Source organism: Lactuca serriola, chromosome 5 (genome assembly GCF_051521515.1).
Source record: "Lactuca serriola cultivar US96UC23 chromosome 5, Lser_US96UC23_V15, whole genome shotgun sequence".
NCBI lineage: Eukaryota > Viridiplantae > Streptophyta > Magnoliopsida > Asterales > Asteraceae > Lactuca > Lactuca serriola.
Genome location: NC_136412.1, coordinates 305,349,677 through 305,369,476, shown reverse-complemented (window position 1 = coordinate 305,369,476; position 19,800 = coordinate 305,349,677). Strand labels below are relative to the sequence as shown.

Genomic DNA, 19,800 nt, shown 5'->3' with positions numbered 1-19,800 from the left:
CCAGTCTCAATAAAAAGTTTCGACGTTATCATTGGCATGGACTGGTTAAGCCTCATCGCGCCGACATCATGTGCTTCGAGAAAGCAGTCCGTCTAAACCTTCCGTCTAACGAAACTCTTATAGTCTACGGCGACAAACCCGGCGCAAGTCTTCGTATTATATCAAGTATTCAAGCACAGAAGTATCTGCGTAAGGAATACCATGCATTCCTTGCTCACGTCGTCGACACGAGCCTCGAAACGAAAGAACTAAAGAACATCCCAGTAGTGAGCGACTTCCCCGACATTTTCCCAAAAGAACTACCCGGGTTACCTCCGCAACGACAGGTCGAGTTCAGAATCGACTTAGTCCCAGGAGCTACCCCAGTAGCCAAGTCGCCCTACCGCTTAGCACCAGCTGAGATGCAGGAACTCTCTGGTCAACTTAATGAACTGCTCAGCAAGGGCTTTATAAGACCAAGTTTCTCACCTTGGGGAGCACCGGTCTTGTTCGTTAAGAAGAAAGACGGATCATACCGTATGTGTATTGACTACAGAGAACTCAACAAACTAACGGTCAAAAATCGTTACCCTCTGCCTCGCATAGACGATTTATTTGACCAACTGCAAGGGGCGAACTATTTCTACAAAATTGATCTAAGATCCGGATATCACCAGTTACGATTGCTAGAGGAGGATGTGCCGAAGACAGCCTTCCGAACTCGTTATAGACATTACGAGTTCGTGGTGATGCCATTCGGATTGACCAATGCGCCTGCAGTCTTCATGGATCTGATGTATAGAGTATGCCGGCCTTACTTGGATCAGTTTGTCATCATTTTCATTGAAGACATACTGATCTATTCCCGAAGTAAGAAAGAGCACGACGATCACCTACGACAAGTTCTAGAGACATTACGAAAAGAGAAAATTTATGCGAAGTTCTCGAAATGTGAATTTTGGATCCGGAGAGTCGAATTCTTAGGACACGTGGTAAGCGAAGAGGGAATCCACGTGGACCCATCCAAAATAAAAGCCATTGAGAACTGGTCAGCGCCAAAGACGCCTACTGAAATTCGCCAATTTCTAGGTCTCGCTGGCTACTACCGCAGATTCATTCAGAACTTCTCTCGAATAGCGAAACCTCTTACGACCCTGACCCAGAAAGGCGTGACCTTTGACTGGGAAGAGAAACAAGAAAGAGCGTTCCAAATGCTCAAACGAGCCTTGTGCACCGCGCCAATACTATCCCTTCCCGAAGGAATAGAAGACTTCGTAGTCTATTGCGATGCATCAAATCAAGGACTCGGATGTGTTCTGATGCAGCGAGGTAAGGTCATCGCCTATGCCTCGAGACAGTTGAAGACACACGAAGTTAACTACACAACCCACGATCTTGAACTAGGAGCAGTAGTGTTTGCTCTGAAGATCTAGAGACATTACTTGTATGGAACGAAGAGCACTATCTTTACCGACCACAAGAGTTTACAACACATCTTCGATCAGAAGGAGCTCAACATGAGACAACGACGGTGGGTCGAGCTACTCAGTGACTACGAATGCGATATTTGTTATCATCCGGGTAAAGCCAACGTAGTAGCAAACGCCCTAAGTCGGAAGGAATATTCTGGTCGCAGAGTCAAGTCATTGTCAATAACCATCCATTCACACTTGACTAAGCAAATTCAGGCGGCTCAACTTGAAGCCATGAAACCTGAAAATGTGACGAGTGAATCCCTTAGAGGAATGGACAAGAATTTAGAAGCCAAGGGTGACGGAGCCTTATATTTCATGAACCGGATCTGGACACCGAAACACGGTGGTTTCCGAGACTTGGTCATGACCGAGGCGCACAACACTCGGTATTCCGTCCACCCAGGTTCAGATAAGATGTATCTGGATCTTAAAAAGCTATATTGGTGGCCTAATATGAAAGCAGAGATTGCTACCTTCGTAAGTAAATGCCTTACTTGCGCAAAGGTTAAGGTCGAGTACCAGAAGCCCTCTGGTTTATTGCAACAACCAGAGATCCCGGAATGGAAGTGGGAGCGGATCACTATGGATTTCATAACCAAGTTGCCCAAGACAACGGGTGGACTTGATACCATATGGCTCATCGTCGATAGATTGACCAAGTCTGCACACTTCCTGCCTATCAAAGAAACCGACAAGATGGAGAAACTTACGAGAACATACATTAGGGAAATCGTACGGCTACATGGTGTACCTATGTCCATTATCTCCGATAGAGATAGTAGGTTCACCTCAAGATTTTGGCAATCACTACAACATTCCCTAGGAACAAGGCTGGACATGAGCACAGCCTACCATCTACAGACCGACGGACAGAGTGAGAGGACCATCCAAGCACTGGAAGATATGTTGCGAGCCCGTGTGATTGACTTCGGGAAGGCATGGGATACTCATTTACCCCTTGTCGAGTTTTCCTATATTAACAGTTATCACACGAGCATCAAGGCTGCTCCATTCGAAGCTCTCTACGGCCGAAAGTGCAGATCCCCTCTGTGCTGGACTGAGATGGGTGATACCCAATTAGCCAGGGGGCAAGCTTCCGACAGTACTCTCACCGGTCCGGAGATCATTCGGGAAACGACAGAGAAAATCGTTCAGATCCGTGAACGATTGAAAGCCTCTAGAGACCGACAGAAGAGCTACGTTGATAAACGAAGAAAACCTTTGGAATTTTAGGTGGGAGACCGAGTCCTTCTCAAAGTCTCACCCTGGAAGGGCTTGATACGCTTCGGCAAGCGTGGGAAGCTTAATCTGAGGTACATAGGGCCATTCGAGATTCTTGCAAGAGTCGGCCCCATATCTTACAAACTCGACCTACCCGACACACTTCGTAACGTACATTCTACATTCCACGTATCTAACTTGAAAAAGTGTCTGTCCGACGAGACTCTTGTAATCCCACTCGACGAGATCGAGATCAACGAGAGCCTCAACTTCGTGGAAGAACCTGTAGAGATCATGGACCGTGAGGTCAAGCAGACAAAGCAAAGCCGTATCCCTATCGTGAAGGATCACTGGAACGCCAAGCGAGGACCGGAATTCACTTGGGAACGCGAGGATCAGATGAAACAGAAATACCCTCATCTTTTCTCTTAATTAATTGTAACTTCTTATTTGCTTATATTCTAATTTCGGGACGAAATTCCTTCTAATGGGGGGATGATGTGACAACCCAATATTTCCATTTGTACGAACAATATCTATTCAATAGAAGCCAGTCCAGTTTCAGTGATTTCAGACTTTTCCGAACAAGTTTGTGTACATTAGGGTTTACGTTTCAGGAGATATCAGGAGAGTGGATGCTCCTGGATTTGTGAAACTTGAACATTCCAAGTTTCATAATGTCATAGTCCAATTTCCGGAATGAAAATATTTTCTGCCAAAATATTTCAGGACTATAAATAGATTTCTGAATTAAATTAATTCATTATTCACAATTCCAACTAGAGAAAAGCCATTTTCTCTCTGACGGATCTTCGGGTTTTCATCCCAGATTGTGAGTCTACTTTCCTAGATGTGTTTTAATACTTGTTATATGCTTTATAACATTTTTTACATGACTAAAATGCAAGATCCGGGAGCTTACGGCCCAAGAACGTTCTTGGGGTGTAAACTCCAAAACATGGCCTAAAAGCTTCCTAGTCCCGATTCCTTGTTAGACAACTAGTTTAGGACTTATTGTAGGATCTTTTGAGGCTAGAAATCATCCAAGATCATAAGGCTTTTGGAGTTTACGGCCCAAGAGTTCTTGGGCCGTAAACACCATTTCCAAGGGCCAAAGTGAGCCCTAAATCACCCCTAAGGCTTAAGGCATTTACCCTCTAATGCTTGTAGCTAATTTGGACACCAAAACACTTCAAAATCATATAGTTTTAGGAGTTTACGGCCAAGGACATACTCTTGGGCCGTAAACCCCTTTTTTCAAGGGCAAAGTGTACCCTAAACACCCCTAAGGCTTAAGGCATTTACCCTCTAATGCTTGTAGCTAATTTGGACACCAAAACACTTCAAAATCATATAGTTTTAGGAGTTTACGGCCAAGGACATGCTCTTGGGCCGTAAACCCCTTTTTCAAGGGCAAAGTGTACCCTAAACACCCCTAAGGCTTTAAGACAATTACCCTTTAATACTTATGACTTGAATGGGGAATAAATTACATCAAAATCATCCCTTAAAGGGAGTTTACGGCCAAGGAACATCACTTGGGCCGTAAACTCCAAGTAAAGGCACAAATGTGTGCCTAATGTCCCCTTTAGCCTTAGACAAAAACATAGAAGCTATCCTACATGTGCAAGTGACTTAAAAGAATTAAAACCAACACCCCATAGGAGTTTACGTCCGTAAACTCTAGGGGATATGGTCTTTAGGCCGTAAACTCCTCTATGGAGCATTCTAGGGCCTTAAACTACTTCAAGGATTATTCCAACAATGCTAGGCTTATTCTAGGATTAACATAGCACTTCAAAACACCCAAAACCACCAAGTGAGGAGTTCACGGCCGTAAACTCATGGGTTCACGGCCGTAAATTCCAAAGGTGGGGTTTGTTGGGTGGTAAGCTCATATACAAGGTCATTTGGTGCATTAAACCCTTTTGCCTTGTCCCGTATCGACTTAGATGCAACCCTTAGGACCTATAACATTTATACAAAGTGTTTTCATGTTCCTAAGTGTCCCAACTTATTTTATTAAGTTATTATTTGGCTAATTAATTATATATATGCTTATTATATGATAACTAGGCTCGTGCGTGTAAACAAGTCTCCGTTTGCCACCTAGCACGGTATCCGACACTGCAATTCAAACAGCTCACCACAAGTGAGTTCATACCCCTTTAATCAACCTTTGAAATGATTTTAAATGTTTTAAATACTTTATGGGGGGGGATACGAGTTAAATACTTATAGTTATTGCTTCAATCACATGTGATTGCATTTAATCACATGTGATTAATAACTAGGAAACTAATGATTTTATCACTGTTCAAACTGTTTATCAAACTGTTTTACTTCAAAATGTTTTACAAGCTCTTTTACTTTCCAAACTTATTTACAAACTGTGATTCAAACATATGTTCCTTATACTTAAACTGTTTTATCAACTTATGCCTTCAAATTGATTTATAGATTGACATCAAGTCGATCTTTTCTTGAAATAATATCTTATAAAAACTTATTTATGCTTTTACTTCTTATAAATTGCATGCCCATATATGTATAGATGTATAAATAATGTTTCAAGGGCTTAGGAAGGCCATCCGCCCTATTTCCTTTTTCTCGATTTGGATGTGGTTTGGTGGGATTTCGGGTGACCATCCGAAGGTCGTTTCAATATTAATTATATATCAAATATACATATATAGGCATAAAAGTACTTCCATATTCATACGTACTAGACACATCATTAGTAAGTTACCATCGGGGTAACACAGGATCATACATATACAACTATACTAGGAAGAGAACATATACAACTATACTAAGAGAACATATACAACTATACTATGAGAACATATACAACAATACTACGAGAACACATACATCTATACTATGAGAACATATACAACTATACTACGAGAACACATACAACTATACTATGAGAACATATACAACTATACTAGGAGGAGAACATATACAACTATACTAGAACGAGAAACATTACATTACATATACTAGAATACTTAAATTACTGTGATTTAAATCAGAGCATGACTTAACTGTCATGACTCGAGTTGTGGCCAGAGTCTCTTGGAGGGGGAGCGTGAGTTTGCATATAGATCTATGCTGGATTGACAATCCTACACCTTGCTGCTAGCTACAGCCGGACCTGCAGGTCTGCGGGTGCCAAACGTCATTTTCTATATTACGACCATTCATTATGTCGTTGTTACTAGTCGATAGTATGGTGCAATATATCACATAATGCCTTAATAAAAATCCGGTTTAAGGTAGTTAGTACAACAGTAGTTCCTATAATACAAAACTACAGTACTACAATGATTTACCCATTACATATTTTTAGTGATAACCTCACTTAAACATTAATGTACAAACTATATTTTGTTAAATGATAGTTACACTTGGGATATTACACACTTTTACAACAAACGAGCGTACAAAACAGTTAAGCCTTGGTAGAAGGCTACCTTAATAGCAAATATAGGTTTTTCTGAGAGATTCAAACTTTTACAAACACTTACATACATTTTACAACTTATACTTCGACAAGTTCAAACGTTTTGATAATAAACATCGACACTAAAATACTTATGAACTCACCAGCTTAATGCTGATAAACTCTTTCAAAATAACTTGTATTCTCAGGTCATCAGTAGACAGGTACCGATGCCAGCTTTTGAGAAGATGGAGCGCATTCAAGACTCATCATATTATTATTTTGATTTAACTTATATTTTTGGTGTCTAAAACTGTACAGAACACACTTGTATTAAAATTACTTATTTAATGCAATGGATGATGTTGTTTGCTTATTTACATTTACTGTGTTGTGATACTTTACATGACGTCCTCCGCCCCAGAACGTTTCCGCCGTTCTTGGTTTTGCGGTGTGACACCTATGAAACAAGAAGAAATTGACAGGGAGCCACATCTTCGATATGGCAAACGAGTTGGATTTGTGTCAGGAGGAGTTATTAATGTTGAAAATACTAATGCTTCTGTTACATGTGCAGGTAAAGTAGCAGAGGATGAGAACAAGGGGAGTTCTTCTGAACAAAAAAAACGACCCCTTGAACTCTAAATATGTTGCTTCTAATCAACCTGCCGTTGGTAAATACAGGCCACCAATTCCAACGCAACAGAGTGCCTATTGCAAGCGTGCATCTGGGAACAATAAGAGACAAGGCAAAGATATGCCACCAGGGGGCAGGATAAAATAACTTCACAGTGAAGAAAAAGACATGTTTTCACTGTGGAACACCCGGTCACATTGCCCGAAATTGTCCAAATCGCGCATACGTTCCTTACTATGCGCAAGGCTGGCAGAACGCGCCAAGAGGGAGATACTCCAAAAGAAACCCCTCAAGGTCACGTTCAGACATTGAAGATTGGAATGCCAAGAAGTCCAAGAATGTAACTCCCAAGGACAAGAATCAAACTCCAAAGGACAAGCATCCGAATCCTAAGGGCAAGAAGGAAATGTCAGCCAACAAGCCCAGTTCAAGAGATGCTCCTGTGAAGCCAAGACCGACTAGGTCAAAGTCATCTCGAAGATCGAATTCAAGTGCCAAATCAAGTGCCGAGGCACCCATCGGATCGAAAAAGAAATGGGTTGAACCCAACTACAAATGGGTTCCGACGGCTCAATCTCCCAAATCAACTAACGATTCTAATATTTCTATGTATTCTGTTCGTGATAAACAGGACATGTCATGGGAGAGAGTAACGTGCAAGGATGGAAAAGGTCGACCCAGTTTCAAAATGGACTGGGTTCCAAAGACTAATTAATCCCGCCCTATATCAGAGCAGCTATGGAGGCATATCATCATACTTCGGTTTGTTGGTAGTGGCTGTTCCAAGCACATGATAGGAGGCATCTCTCAACTATACAACACTCGAAATTTTGTTTGAGAGTATGTGTCCTTTTGCGGGAAAGGAAGAAAGGAAGAGATCACAAATGGGGTTAGTGCTTAATGATATGAAGAATTTTCGGATCTGTTATGAGATTATGCTTGCTGTTCTCAGACCTTCTGAATGCAGATTCAATCAGTGAATTACGGTTTGCGTTTTCTTCTCTATACTCCTGAGTTTTTCTTAAGCTGATTCGCTTTAAAGACAAATTTTTGTTTTAGGATAGTTTAAATTTGCGCATTTACTTTCGTTTCTCTCCTATGCACAAATTTAGGGGGAGAAATATAAAAATAAAACAAAAATTAGAAAATTTTCAAAAATCCAAAAACATTAGAAAATCAAAAAATCAAAAATAGGTCTGTAATGATATGTGATTGAGGGAGTTGTTTTGGGAAGTGATATTATCAAGTGATAACAGGCAACCTGAGTCTGCGTAACGTACCCAAAGTTGAAGGGTCTATGCTCTGGTTTGGTGCGTCGGTAGGCACGAAATTTTTTAAATGGACTTGACTAGGGAGAGTTGAACTTAGGAAATTTATAGACTTGACAAATCTTGACCTAGTTAGATACGTTCAGCCTGACAATACGACGCTCGGATAGGTTGAGCAGGGAGATATATATGGGAATCTACTCGTCACATTAAACGAACCCGTACTTGGAACCGTGGTTTAACTTTTCCTTGATGTGCGGATTCTGTCCTTAATTCCTGTTGGATGGGGCGACTGGTAGATTCCGATAAATTAGGTCTGTAGAATATCATTTTCTTTCTTTCCATCTGTTAGTCATATGTTGTCTCCTTTGCGTGACTTCCAATCCGACCTGGTACACAACATATGCAACTCTATTTCTCTGCAGGCTATATATATATGTGTGAAATACTTCTTATCTGTTAGCCATATGCTGTCTCCTTTGTGCGACTTCTAATCCGACCTGGTACACAACATATGTAACCTTCTTCTTCTCAACCCCTCTGAAGTAGTTAGCAATAGAATTCTGAGTCTCTTCTCTCTTTGAATGGTTGTCTGCTCACCCGGTGTAAGGAGTACTCTGGAAGTTCTTGATGGCTGGGGCATATCAGGAAGTGGGAAACACGTTCTAGTACACTTAAAATTGAACACATACAGATTGTCTATAGATCTCGCTGATCAATTTAGGTGGACAACAATATCCCTGGTCGTCGTCAGATGAATGGTCCTTAAGATATAATATTTAAGGAATTAGGATCAGATATACTATCTAGGAACTTAAGTTCACCTTGTCTTGTAACAAATAGTATGTCCTAAATTTGTCACAATTTTTCGTGTTTAAGTGGACAACAATACCGACAATCGACCAGAAAAAGACGTGAAGATAGAAGGTACCGACAAGTGGATAAAGGCTGTCTAAAAACTTTGATCCCAAATCACTCTTAAAGTTAGATATCATTTTTATTTTTGTTAAATTTGTCATAGTTTCTTCTAATTTAAATATTAGGGGAGAATTAAAAATAAAAAAAATCAGAAAAATTCAAAAATCAAAGAAAAATTAGAAAAATTAAAAATCCAAAAATAGTGTTATTTCTGTTTTATTTCTTGTTCAGAAAAATCAAAAATCCAAAAATATTTTTCTTTCTGTTTTAATTTGTGTGCTAAGTTTTCTTTTAGTTTTGTTTTGTCTTGAAAAGTGATTTCAGGTATAGATAAGACTCATGGAGTTTGTGTTGAAGATTTCTGAGCCAAAGTCTCGTCCGTGAGCATCGAAGAATTCGCATTCGAAGGAGCAAGAAATGAAGATTATTCTTTCGACATTCAATCCTTCAACCCCAGAAGCAAGGTGAAGCTGCAATTGAAGATTATGTGACGGATTGCATTGAAGCCTCCTCAATCAGTCTGCTGCTATCTTTGTACCTGCTGAAGTGATCTAGAAGATTTGTTCTCTCTGATATTCTCTCTGAAGATTCTCAAGCTGAAAGCGATATCTTTCAAGAATCAATACATCAAGCCTCCTCACCCAACGTGCGTTCAATGCCAAATTCTGAAGAAATGCCCAAGTGCTCAAGATGAAGTCATTCATTGAAGATTCATATGTTCATCCTGATGCTGTGAAGAAATCGAAGGTTAAAGCTGAAGCCAAGCTCCCATTGAAGATTATCAAGAAAGCCAGCTACTTTTTAGGGGGAGCTTGTTGGGTCATTAAGAAAAGAAAGCTATAAACCAAGGGGGAGATTGTTGGGTCAAAATATGGTTTATACTTTACTTTTCTGGGCAATTGTATTTTGCTGTAATATTTATGAATTTTTGGTCTAGTTTACGGCCGTAAACTCATTTACGGCCCATTTGTTTCCGGCCCATGTTCCCTAGTATAAATAGAGGTGTTAGGGTGAGGAGTACAGATTGATGAACATGAAGGGAGTTTACGGCCAGAGAGAAACAGGAGCTTTTATGTGTGTGTGTGAATCTTTTGTGTAAGGAACTTAATTCATATCATCAATACATTCAAGATTCAACATATTTTTTTCTCCTTCTCTTTTATTGTGATCTGACATCATCCGTTTGATTGGGATTCCGCACCATCAAACGGATCTGACTGATACACGAGCAAATTAGGGACTTATAGCTCTTCATCCGATCGTTGCTTCAGGAAGGTATTTCCTGAATCTTTCTTCTTTTGGTTTTGTTTAGATCGTTGTAGTTGTATTCGATTTAGGGTTTCGTTTTTCCGAATCTCTAGGTTGTTACGCAATCTATGAAGTTCTTTAGTTTCTTCGTTTTAGTCTAGGGTTTCCGCTTTTATACCTTAGACTGAATCATATATTTGTTTGCTTAAAAGATCCTGGTACTGCGAGTTTGTTTATTATCTTGCAGGAATTGTTGGCTGGATTGTGTTGATTCTTGCTTGGAGTCTCGTATCTTGAACAAAGTTGATCAATCTCTGAGTCTGAAATAACTCTCTGGGGGTCAAATTTGGTCACCGATAAACCTTAGTAGGGAACGAACAAAGAGAGTCAACTCCTTATCGGGTTTCTTCTTTAGTTTGTGAGGATTTTCTATTCTTATCTCTTGTTTGTATTATTAGGTTTCCTGTTTGTTTACTTTCTTGTGTTTGTGCATTGTTGTTGCGGTTCTTCAGCTCTATACTGGTGTCTTGGGCCCCAACATACGTGGTGACCATCTGGACAATTAACCAGTACAGTTATCAGTTCTTGTTTTGTTATTTTGTTATCTGTTTTTTTCATGGCTGGTGATCCTGTTGTTGGTGGAAGTGGAAAGGATGATCAAATTAATTTTGATGATCCTCTCTACATTCATCCACCTGATAATGCTATTATTTCGATTGTTTCTACAAAATTAACTGGTAATGAAAATTTTCGGTTTTGGAGAAGCTTTATCTCTAGGGCCCTTAAGGCTAGAAATAAACTTGGATTTGTTGATGGTACTTTTAAGAGTAGTAGTGTTGATGCATCAAAAAAATCTAAGTGGGATAGAGCTAATGCTGTTGTCTGTTCTTGGATTTTGTCTTCTATTTCTGATTCTATATATCAGAGTCAAGTTTATTCTGAGGTAGCTGAGGATATTTGGAATAATTTGTTTGAAACATATAATAAGTTAGATGGTTCTATGGTGTTTAATATTCATCAACAGATCAATTCTTTTAAACAAAATGGAATCTCTTTGTCAGATTATTTTAATAAACTTGATTTTTTATGGAAAGAATTTTATGGTCCTACTAGTTTAACTAAGTGTACTTGTGAGGCTTCTGTTAAACTTCAAGACCATTCTAATCTCATGAAACTTATGCAGTTTTTATTTGGTCTTGATGAATCCTATAATCAAGTTAAGAGCCATATTTTACTAATGGAACCTTTACCTAATGTAAAAACTGCATTCTCCATTGTTTCAAGGGAAGAGTCTCTTCAAAGAAATGGTTCTTTGCCTTCCCTTCAATCTGCTCAGTCCTTGTCTAAGACTCAACCTGTTGCTTTCAATAGTAGATTTAATAATAAATCAACTTCTAATAATTCTAATAGGAATAGAAATCAATCTGTTCAATGTAAGAATTGTGGAATTAAAGGTCACACTATAGAAAAGTGTTACAAATTAATTGGTTATCCTAAGGACTTCAAGCCAAGGAATGAGTCTAATAATCAAAATACATTTAATAAGAATTTCTCTGCCAATTCCTCTTCTACTTCCCCAGGAAGTATAAGTACTTATAATCTATCTGATTCTGTTGGAGGTTCTGAGTTGCATCGGCTCACTATAGAACAATATCTCAAATTTTTACAACTTATTGTTGACAAACAAGCCAATGAGGAAACATCTGCTAGTGCTAATATGGCAGGTACTTGCTTATTTCAAGGTTTTAACTCATCTGTTAATTTTCAGAAATGGATTATGGACTCAGGAGCTAATCAACATATGATTGCTTCTGAATCTTTTCTTCATGACACTGTGGATGTGGCTAAACTTGATCTTCTTGTTAGTCATCCTAATGGTACTTCAACTAAAATTGAGAAAATTGGAAATACGAATTTGTCTAATTCCTTAACCTTGTTTGATGTTTTTGTTGTTCCTGACTTCAATGTTAATTTGTTGCCTATGCATAAAGTCTGTAAAGATAGTAATTGTGAGGTTGTTTTTAATGAACATAGTTGCAAAATTTAGGGTTTACAATCCAAGGAGATGGTGGGGAATGGTAGAGAATCTGGAGGTCTCTATTACATTAATAGTGTACCTTCAGGTAATTCTTCTATTATCTCTAGTTCTAATTCTGTTTGTTGTGTGTCTAAGTTAACTTGGCATAACATGCTTGGTCATCCTTATGATTAAGCCTTAAGTTCTTTAAAATCCACACTCAAATTTAGTAATGAGAGTCTTCCTCCTTGTGATATTTGTCATAAAGCTAAACAAACTAGAGAATCTTTTCCTGTTAGCTAACATGTCACAACCAAGCTTGGTAAGTTAGTTCATTTAGACGTATGGGGACCTTATAGAGTGATAACCACAGAAGGGTTTAGATATTTTTTTAACCATTTTCGATGATTTCACTAGAGCAACATGGGTTTATCTGTTAAAGTCAAATGATGAAGTTTTTGGTTATGTTCAGTTTTTCTATAATATTTTGCTTAATCAGTTTGGAGTTCAAATCAAGACTGTTAGGTCAGATAATGGAACTGAATTCTTGAATTACTAAATGAGACATTTAATTGAATCTAAAGGCATTTTACATCAGACATCTTGTGTTCATACACCACAACAAAATGGAGTTGTGGAAAGGAAACATAGAAATATTCTTAATGCTGCTAGATCATTAATGTTTCAGTCTGGTTTACCTCTTAAGTATTGGGGAGAGGCTGTCTTAACTTCTATTTTTTTATTAATAGAACTCCTACATCTGTTTTAAATGGTCTTTCTCCTTATGAACTTGTATATAATAGTACTCCTGTTTTTGATAAAATTAGAGTTTTTGGTTGTTTATGTTTTGCAACTAGGTTAAATAATTCTGATAAATTTTCTAAAAGATCTGATAAATGTGTTTTTTCTTGGTTATTCTTTTGATAAAAAAGGTTATAAAGTTTTGAGTCTTGATTCAAATCTTGTTTTTGTTTCTAGGGATATAAAGTTTTAGGAATCAGTATTTCCTTTCAAATTAAAGTCTACATATTTGACAGATAAATCTAATGTCTCCTTAAGTGATATTTTTTTCTATGATGATTTAATGCATTCTAGTACTCTTCTAGATAATACTGACTTAGAGGATTTGAGAAATGCCCATCAGTAGGATGGTGCTAGTGCAGACCAGGACTTGGATGAGACTTTTCCCACTAATGTTAGCAACAAGACTGGTGAGGCACATGTGCCTTCTTTTGGTGTGGTATTTCCAAATTCCTCTACATTGACTGAGGAAACTGATTTACTTGATACTAATCCTTCTGTTGGTGAATCATCTAGGGTCACTAGGTCTGGACGTAATATTTTCATGCCAGCTAGGTTTAGTGATTATGTTGTTGAAGGAAAGCATAAATATGGAATTGAAAGATCTGTTAATTACTCAAATCTTAATAATGAAAATCTTTGTTTTGTTGCTAATCTTAATAATACAATTGAACCAAAGAGTTATAGTGAGAGTTCCTTATATTCAAATTGGATCAAGGCTATGAATGAGGAAATGGAAGCCCTTTATAGGAATAATACCTGGGAAATTACTGATCTTCCTAAAGGAAGAAAAGCTATTGGTTGTAGATGGATTTATAAAATTAAATACAAATCAAATGGAGAAATTGAAAGATATAAAGCTAGGTTAGTGGCAAAAGGGTATAGTCAAAGAGAAGACATTGATTATGAGGAGACATTTTCTCCTGTTGCTAAAATTGTCACTGTTAAAATGTGTTTGTCTTTAGCTATTCATAATGACTGACCCTTGTTTCAACTTGACATAAATAATGCATTTTTATATGGTGATTTGTCTGAAAGTGTTTATATGCAACTTCCTGAGGGTTATCATTCAAAGAATGATAACAGAGTTTGTAGATTAATTAAGTCTCTTTATGGACTTAAGCAAGCTCCCAGGAAGTGGAATGAGAAATTAAGTAGTTCACTTTCTTCATTTGGCTTTAAACAAAGTATTAATGATTACTCTTTGTTTGTAAAACAGGACAAACATTTTATTGTCATTCTTGTAGTTTATGTGGATGATATTATTATTACTGGAAGTTCTAAGGTTGAGTTGGAAAATGTTAAGAATTTTTTAAAATCACATTTTAGAATTAAAGATTTAGGAGAGTTAAAGTATTTTTTGGGAATTGAGGTGATAAAAACAGATAAAGGGATTTGTCTTAATAAAAAGAAAATATTGTTTGGAACTGTTGCATGAGTTTGGTATGTTAGCATGTAAACCTGTTAAGACACCTTTGGAACCTAATCTTGTTATTAAAAAAAAATATGATTTAGATGAGTCTGATTATGTTGTAAACATTACTGAGTTTCAAAAATTAATTGGGAAGTTAATCTATCTGACCATGACTCGTCCAGATATTTCATATGCAATACAAATCCTAAGTCAATATATGCATAGGCCTTATAAATCACATTTAAACATACCTTTCCGATTATTAAGGTATTTATAAGATTGTCCACGAAAAGGAGTTCATATAACTAAAAATAATTCTCTTAATCTTGTGGGTGATGTTGATGCTGATTGGGCTAAATGTCTTTTTAGCAGAAGATCTGTTACAGGATATCTAGTGTACTTTGCAGGATCTCTGATATCTTGGAAAAGCAAGAAACAAAGTCTTGTTTGTCGTTCTTCTACTGAGTCAGAATACAGAGCTTTGGGCTCTGTAACTTGTGAAATTGTTTGGATTTTGAAATTGCCTTTTGATTTGGGAATAACTGGATTAAATCCAGTAAATGTTTTTTGTGATAATGAATCAGCTATTAAACTTGTGTTAAATCCAGTTTTTCATGAAAAATCTAAATATTTTGAGGTAGATCTTCATCTTGTTAGAGAAAAAGTAGAAAATGGTGTTATAAAGGTTATTAAAATTGATTCTTTAAATCAAAATGCTGATGTTTTAACTAAATCTCTTGGATCTGCTCAACATGAATTTATTTCAAATAAGCTTGGTTTAATAAATGTATTTAAAAAGGAATAATAATTGTTAGAATTTATTTTCAGTTTGTGGGGGTGTTGAAATAATACTTCTTTATATATCAAACTGAAAATATAATTCTTGAATTAAGTGGTTTTTGTAAATATGATATTTTGTATGGATTGGAAGTGTAAGTTATGCAGGTTGTATCGGGTTTATACGCGGGTTATTGGATACTCCATGGGTTATTGGTATTTGGGTGTACCCGATGTATATATTGGTTAGAGCCGTAGATATTTTCACTATTCAACTCTCTCGATCATATTACTTCTCTCTGTAAAATCTTAGGGTATCAACTTAGGGTTTCTTCTCTCTTGGTTGCTTCATATTTGAGTGAGAGTGTTGATGTAGTGAGTTTTCTTTTGTAATCAGTACATGAAAACCATCTGTTTCATAAATAAATGAAATGATGATGTTGTGATATTGTTGTGTTGATTACGTTTTTAAGACATAATCACCCAAGAAACACAACCAACCTTCTCTCTTGTTCCTTAATCACCTTTCTAAACATTTTTTGCATGTTAGCGTTGAACTAATGGCTCAATCATCTTTTTATTTCTATAGCCTACCAACATGTATATTCTCATTATTTGTTTTGGTTGGGACAACAACGGGTCAACTTTCGGCCAACTTTTATGCAAGCTCATGCCCTAACTTTAGCTCCATTATATCAAGTGCTATGAACTCTACGGTTTCAAATGAAGCTCGAATGGGTGCCTCTTTACTTTGTCTTCATTTCCATGACTGCTTTGTTAATGCAAGTTTTCAATCACTAAGTCTTCTTTGTTTGGCACATTATCCATTTATATGACCTGCTTTATTTGTTCATATTCTATATATTAGCATCAATTATGTTTTTACACTTTACTATACATAATGAATTTACAGCCTAGAATATGGAGCAATGGCATAAACGTTCAAACAATGAAGTATACCAAGCTTCGATGAAAATTTAGAATAGTGTTTAATTTGTATCAAACATAAGAATTTAAAATGGTTAATCAAGCGTATATCAATCTAGTTCTTAAATGTAATTAGTTAGTTCTCATTGTTGAAGCCAGGACCACAAATGATAGGAAGGAGTGGTTGTAATAAACATGGATCTTATAATTTCCACGTAATAGGGAAGATTGCACTTCATTAGCTAAAGTCTTTAGCTAGTAGGCTGCTGTCCAATAAAAATTAAGCACTATTGTTTTTCATGTTAGCTTTGACTTTGAAGCACAGATACAACGCGGTGTTTAGTTGTTGACTGTAACAGACCAGCCAAAATATATATGACAAATGATATCATTTGTTTGGTTATAATAATTGTCAGCAAAAGAAGACGTAGAAAGTTTTTCCTAAACATCGATATCTAGAAGTAGGATCATGATTTATGTATCATGATATATGTATCATGTGTCGATGCAATATATATATATATATATATATATATATATATATATATATATATATATATATATATATATATATATATATATATATATCTGCTTTTTTATGTGTGATTTAAAATCAAGAATACACATGTATAAAATCGTATTATACATGTTGATATAGTATCATGTATATATCTGAAGATGTGTACATGATACAGATGGATAATTAATTATGCTTGATGTCATATGAATTGCATGTAATCGAATTTGGAGGTCTACCATGAAAAATTACACTGCATGTTTTAAGGTCTACCATGGATAATTAAATATACTTTTGTCCCATATATATATTAAAATGAAATAACCATCTTACAACCATACAACCATGGCATTTAACCATACTATTATAAGACCCCATTTATCTAATAGCACCGAGTTCTATGCTTTATGCCTCCACCATCGGCATGCTAAAGGGTTATAATTTATAGCACATAAATTATTAACATGCAATTTATTATGGTTATTTCTAAATCACTGTTAACCACAACACTTAATTTTCTAGTGTAATAAACACAAACCTAGATTCACATGCAAGGAAATCTCCATATTTAATTGATTTTATGTAATTATTCATTCAAACACTCATTATCCTTTTATACAACATACTCTCTTTATTACATATTAAAAGTCTTATTCATCAGGTTTTTCCACATTTATCAAGATATATATATTACTAATTATAAAAACTCCATTATTAATATCTACATCAATAAACCATCGTACATAGATACCATGAACACATCTGTGTCACACCTCATCAACAAGAAGAAGCATGACAACATAGTAATGTTTGATTGGTCAACTTATTGTGAAAGTCTTAACTACAACAAAAATGACCTACAACCATCCTTTTTTATAAATCGCTTTGCCACATTTCAAAAAAAAATGTGACGATTTTGTTAAAAAGTGTTGCAAATTATCATTGGTAAAATCCTGGATTATTTTCGCCACATTTCAAAATCATAATGGTTATCGATGAGATCATTAGTATATATATCATCACATATAGAAATCTAATGTGGGGAAAATGTGATACCTATGGTCACATGAATTGTTTGTATGACCATATGTATTATTTAGCGACACATATAGAAATTTAATGTGGCTAACAGTAATACCTATGTCTACATGAATTGTTTGTATGACTATATGTATCATTTAGCCACATATAATAGACGTGACAAACCATGTGGCTGTAAGTATATTATTGTGGTGTTTTTTTAATAGTTCGTGTGTCCAAATGTATCGTTTAGCCTCAGTAAAAAATGTGATCAAATATGACCATCTACCAGATATTTGTGTTCCCTTTATCGGAAATAATGTGCAATGGATTTTAATGTGGCTAAAGGTAATACATATGGCCACATGAATTGTTGGTATGATCATGTGTACAATTTAGCCACATATAATAAACATGACAAACCATGTAGCTTTAAACATTTTATGGTAGCATTTTTTTTAAAGTTTGTGTGTCCATATGTATCGTTTAGCCTAAGTCGAAAAATGTGGCCAAATACGACCATCTGCCTCATATTTGTGTTCGTTTTATCAGATATAATGTTCAATGGGTTCTAATGTGGTTAAAGGTAATACCTACTGTCACATGAATTGTTTTTATGACCATATATACCATTCAGCCACATATAATAAACGTGACAAACCATGTGGCTATAAGCATTTGATGGTGACATTTTTTTAAAGTTTGTGAGTCCATATGTATCACTTAGCTTCAGTAGACAAATGTGGCCAAATATGAACATTTGCTACATATTTTTGTTGGTTTTATCGAAAATAATATGTAATTGATTCTAATGTGGCTAAAGGTAATACCTATGGTCACATGAACTGTTTGTATGACCATATGTACCATTTAGCCTCACATAATAAATGTGACAAGCCATATGGCTGTAAAAATTTTATGGTGACAATTTTTTTGAAGTTTGTTTGTCCATGTATATCGTTTAGCCTCAATTGAATAATGTGGCCAAATATGACCATCTGACCTATAATAATTAATTTCATAAACCCTAACATATAAAACCTAATTAAATGACAAGCGTTTTTACTATAATAAGAAAATTACCTTCATTGAGGCATTACTTAATACATATAGTTGAGTGTTGTCTAATAACCAAACATCCAAAAAATAGTTAAAAGATTGAATATCCAAAAAATAGTTAAAAGATTGAAAATCACCCCTTTCTGTCTTTTTCAACCGGTACTAGGTATATTTCACCCCCTTCTGTTTTTTTCAGCCGATATTGTGTCTATTTCACCCCTGTTCGATTGAATGATCATCATCTTCACATTGCCAGTTGATATCATTTTTTGTTGGCTATAATCATGTAACATCCCAAAATTTTCAGATAAAAATTTCATTTTTAAATAATTCTCAAACACCCATTAATCATATCAAACCAAAAAAAAGTGTATCATAGCAAAAATATCATTAGAGTACAAAAATCCCAAAATCACATAATGCGGAAAACATGGGCGGATGCAGTGCGATCATGATGGGGCCATCCATTTCGAGTTGGAAGTACCTGAAACATAAACTGAAAACTATAAGCACAAAACTTAATGAGCTACCTTAAAATACCATATACCATACATATATAACAATCAAAAAATAACTAGGTCTATTTCACCCCATTCGGTCTCTTTCAAACGATACTGTGTATATATCACCCCCTTCGGTCCTTTTCAACCGCTACTAGGTCTATTTTACCCCTTTTCGGTCTCTTTCTATCGGTATTGGGTATATGTCATCCCGTTCGGTATCTTTCAACTGGTATTGGGTCTATTTCACCCCCTATAGTTATCAGATAATCATAACAGCAAGAGTCACAGAGACAAAAAACATAAACATGCCTAACAACAAATTATCATGAAGAAATTTTCATCCTATAAATATAAATCAGTGGGCCGACATTGGTGCCTTCAACCCACGAGTATAGTGAAAGAACTTACATCAGTCTAAAGATAAACAAATCACACTCGGGTTGTTGAATCGAAAAGTCCCATACTAAATCACAAATAATACAACCCTAATTAGTAATTAGGTCATTAACCCAAACTGAGGGTGCAAATTCTAAATCCCGACTCCTAGGGTAAAAAGGTTGCTTTACCCTTC

At 36.2% G+C, this 19,800-nt stretch overlaps 1 protein-coding gene across 1 annotated transcript; it reads left to right on the top strand.

Annotated features, from left to right (window-relative positions):
* Nucleotides 1-10,810: 10,810 nt before the first annotated feature.
* Nucleotides 10,811-13,994, top strand: LOC145050707 (uncharacterized). The gene is made up of 4 exons (XM_078998915.1): nt 10,811-12,184; nt 12,242-12,317; nt 12,796-12,932; nt 13,359-13,994. The coding sequence occupies exons 1-4, from the start codon at nt 10,811-10,813 to the stop codon at nt 13,992-13,994; spliced, it is 2,223 nt and encodes a 740-aa protein (XP_078855041.1).
* The last annotated feature ends 5,806 nt before the right edge of the window (nt 13,995-19,800 follow it).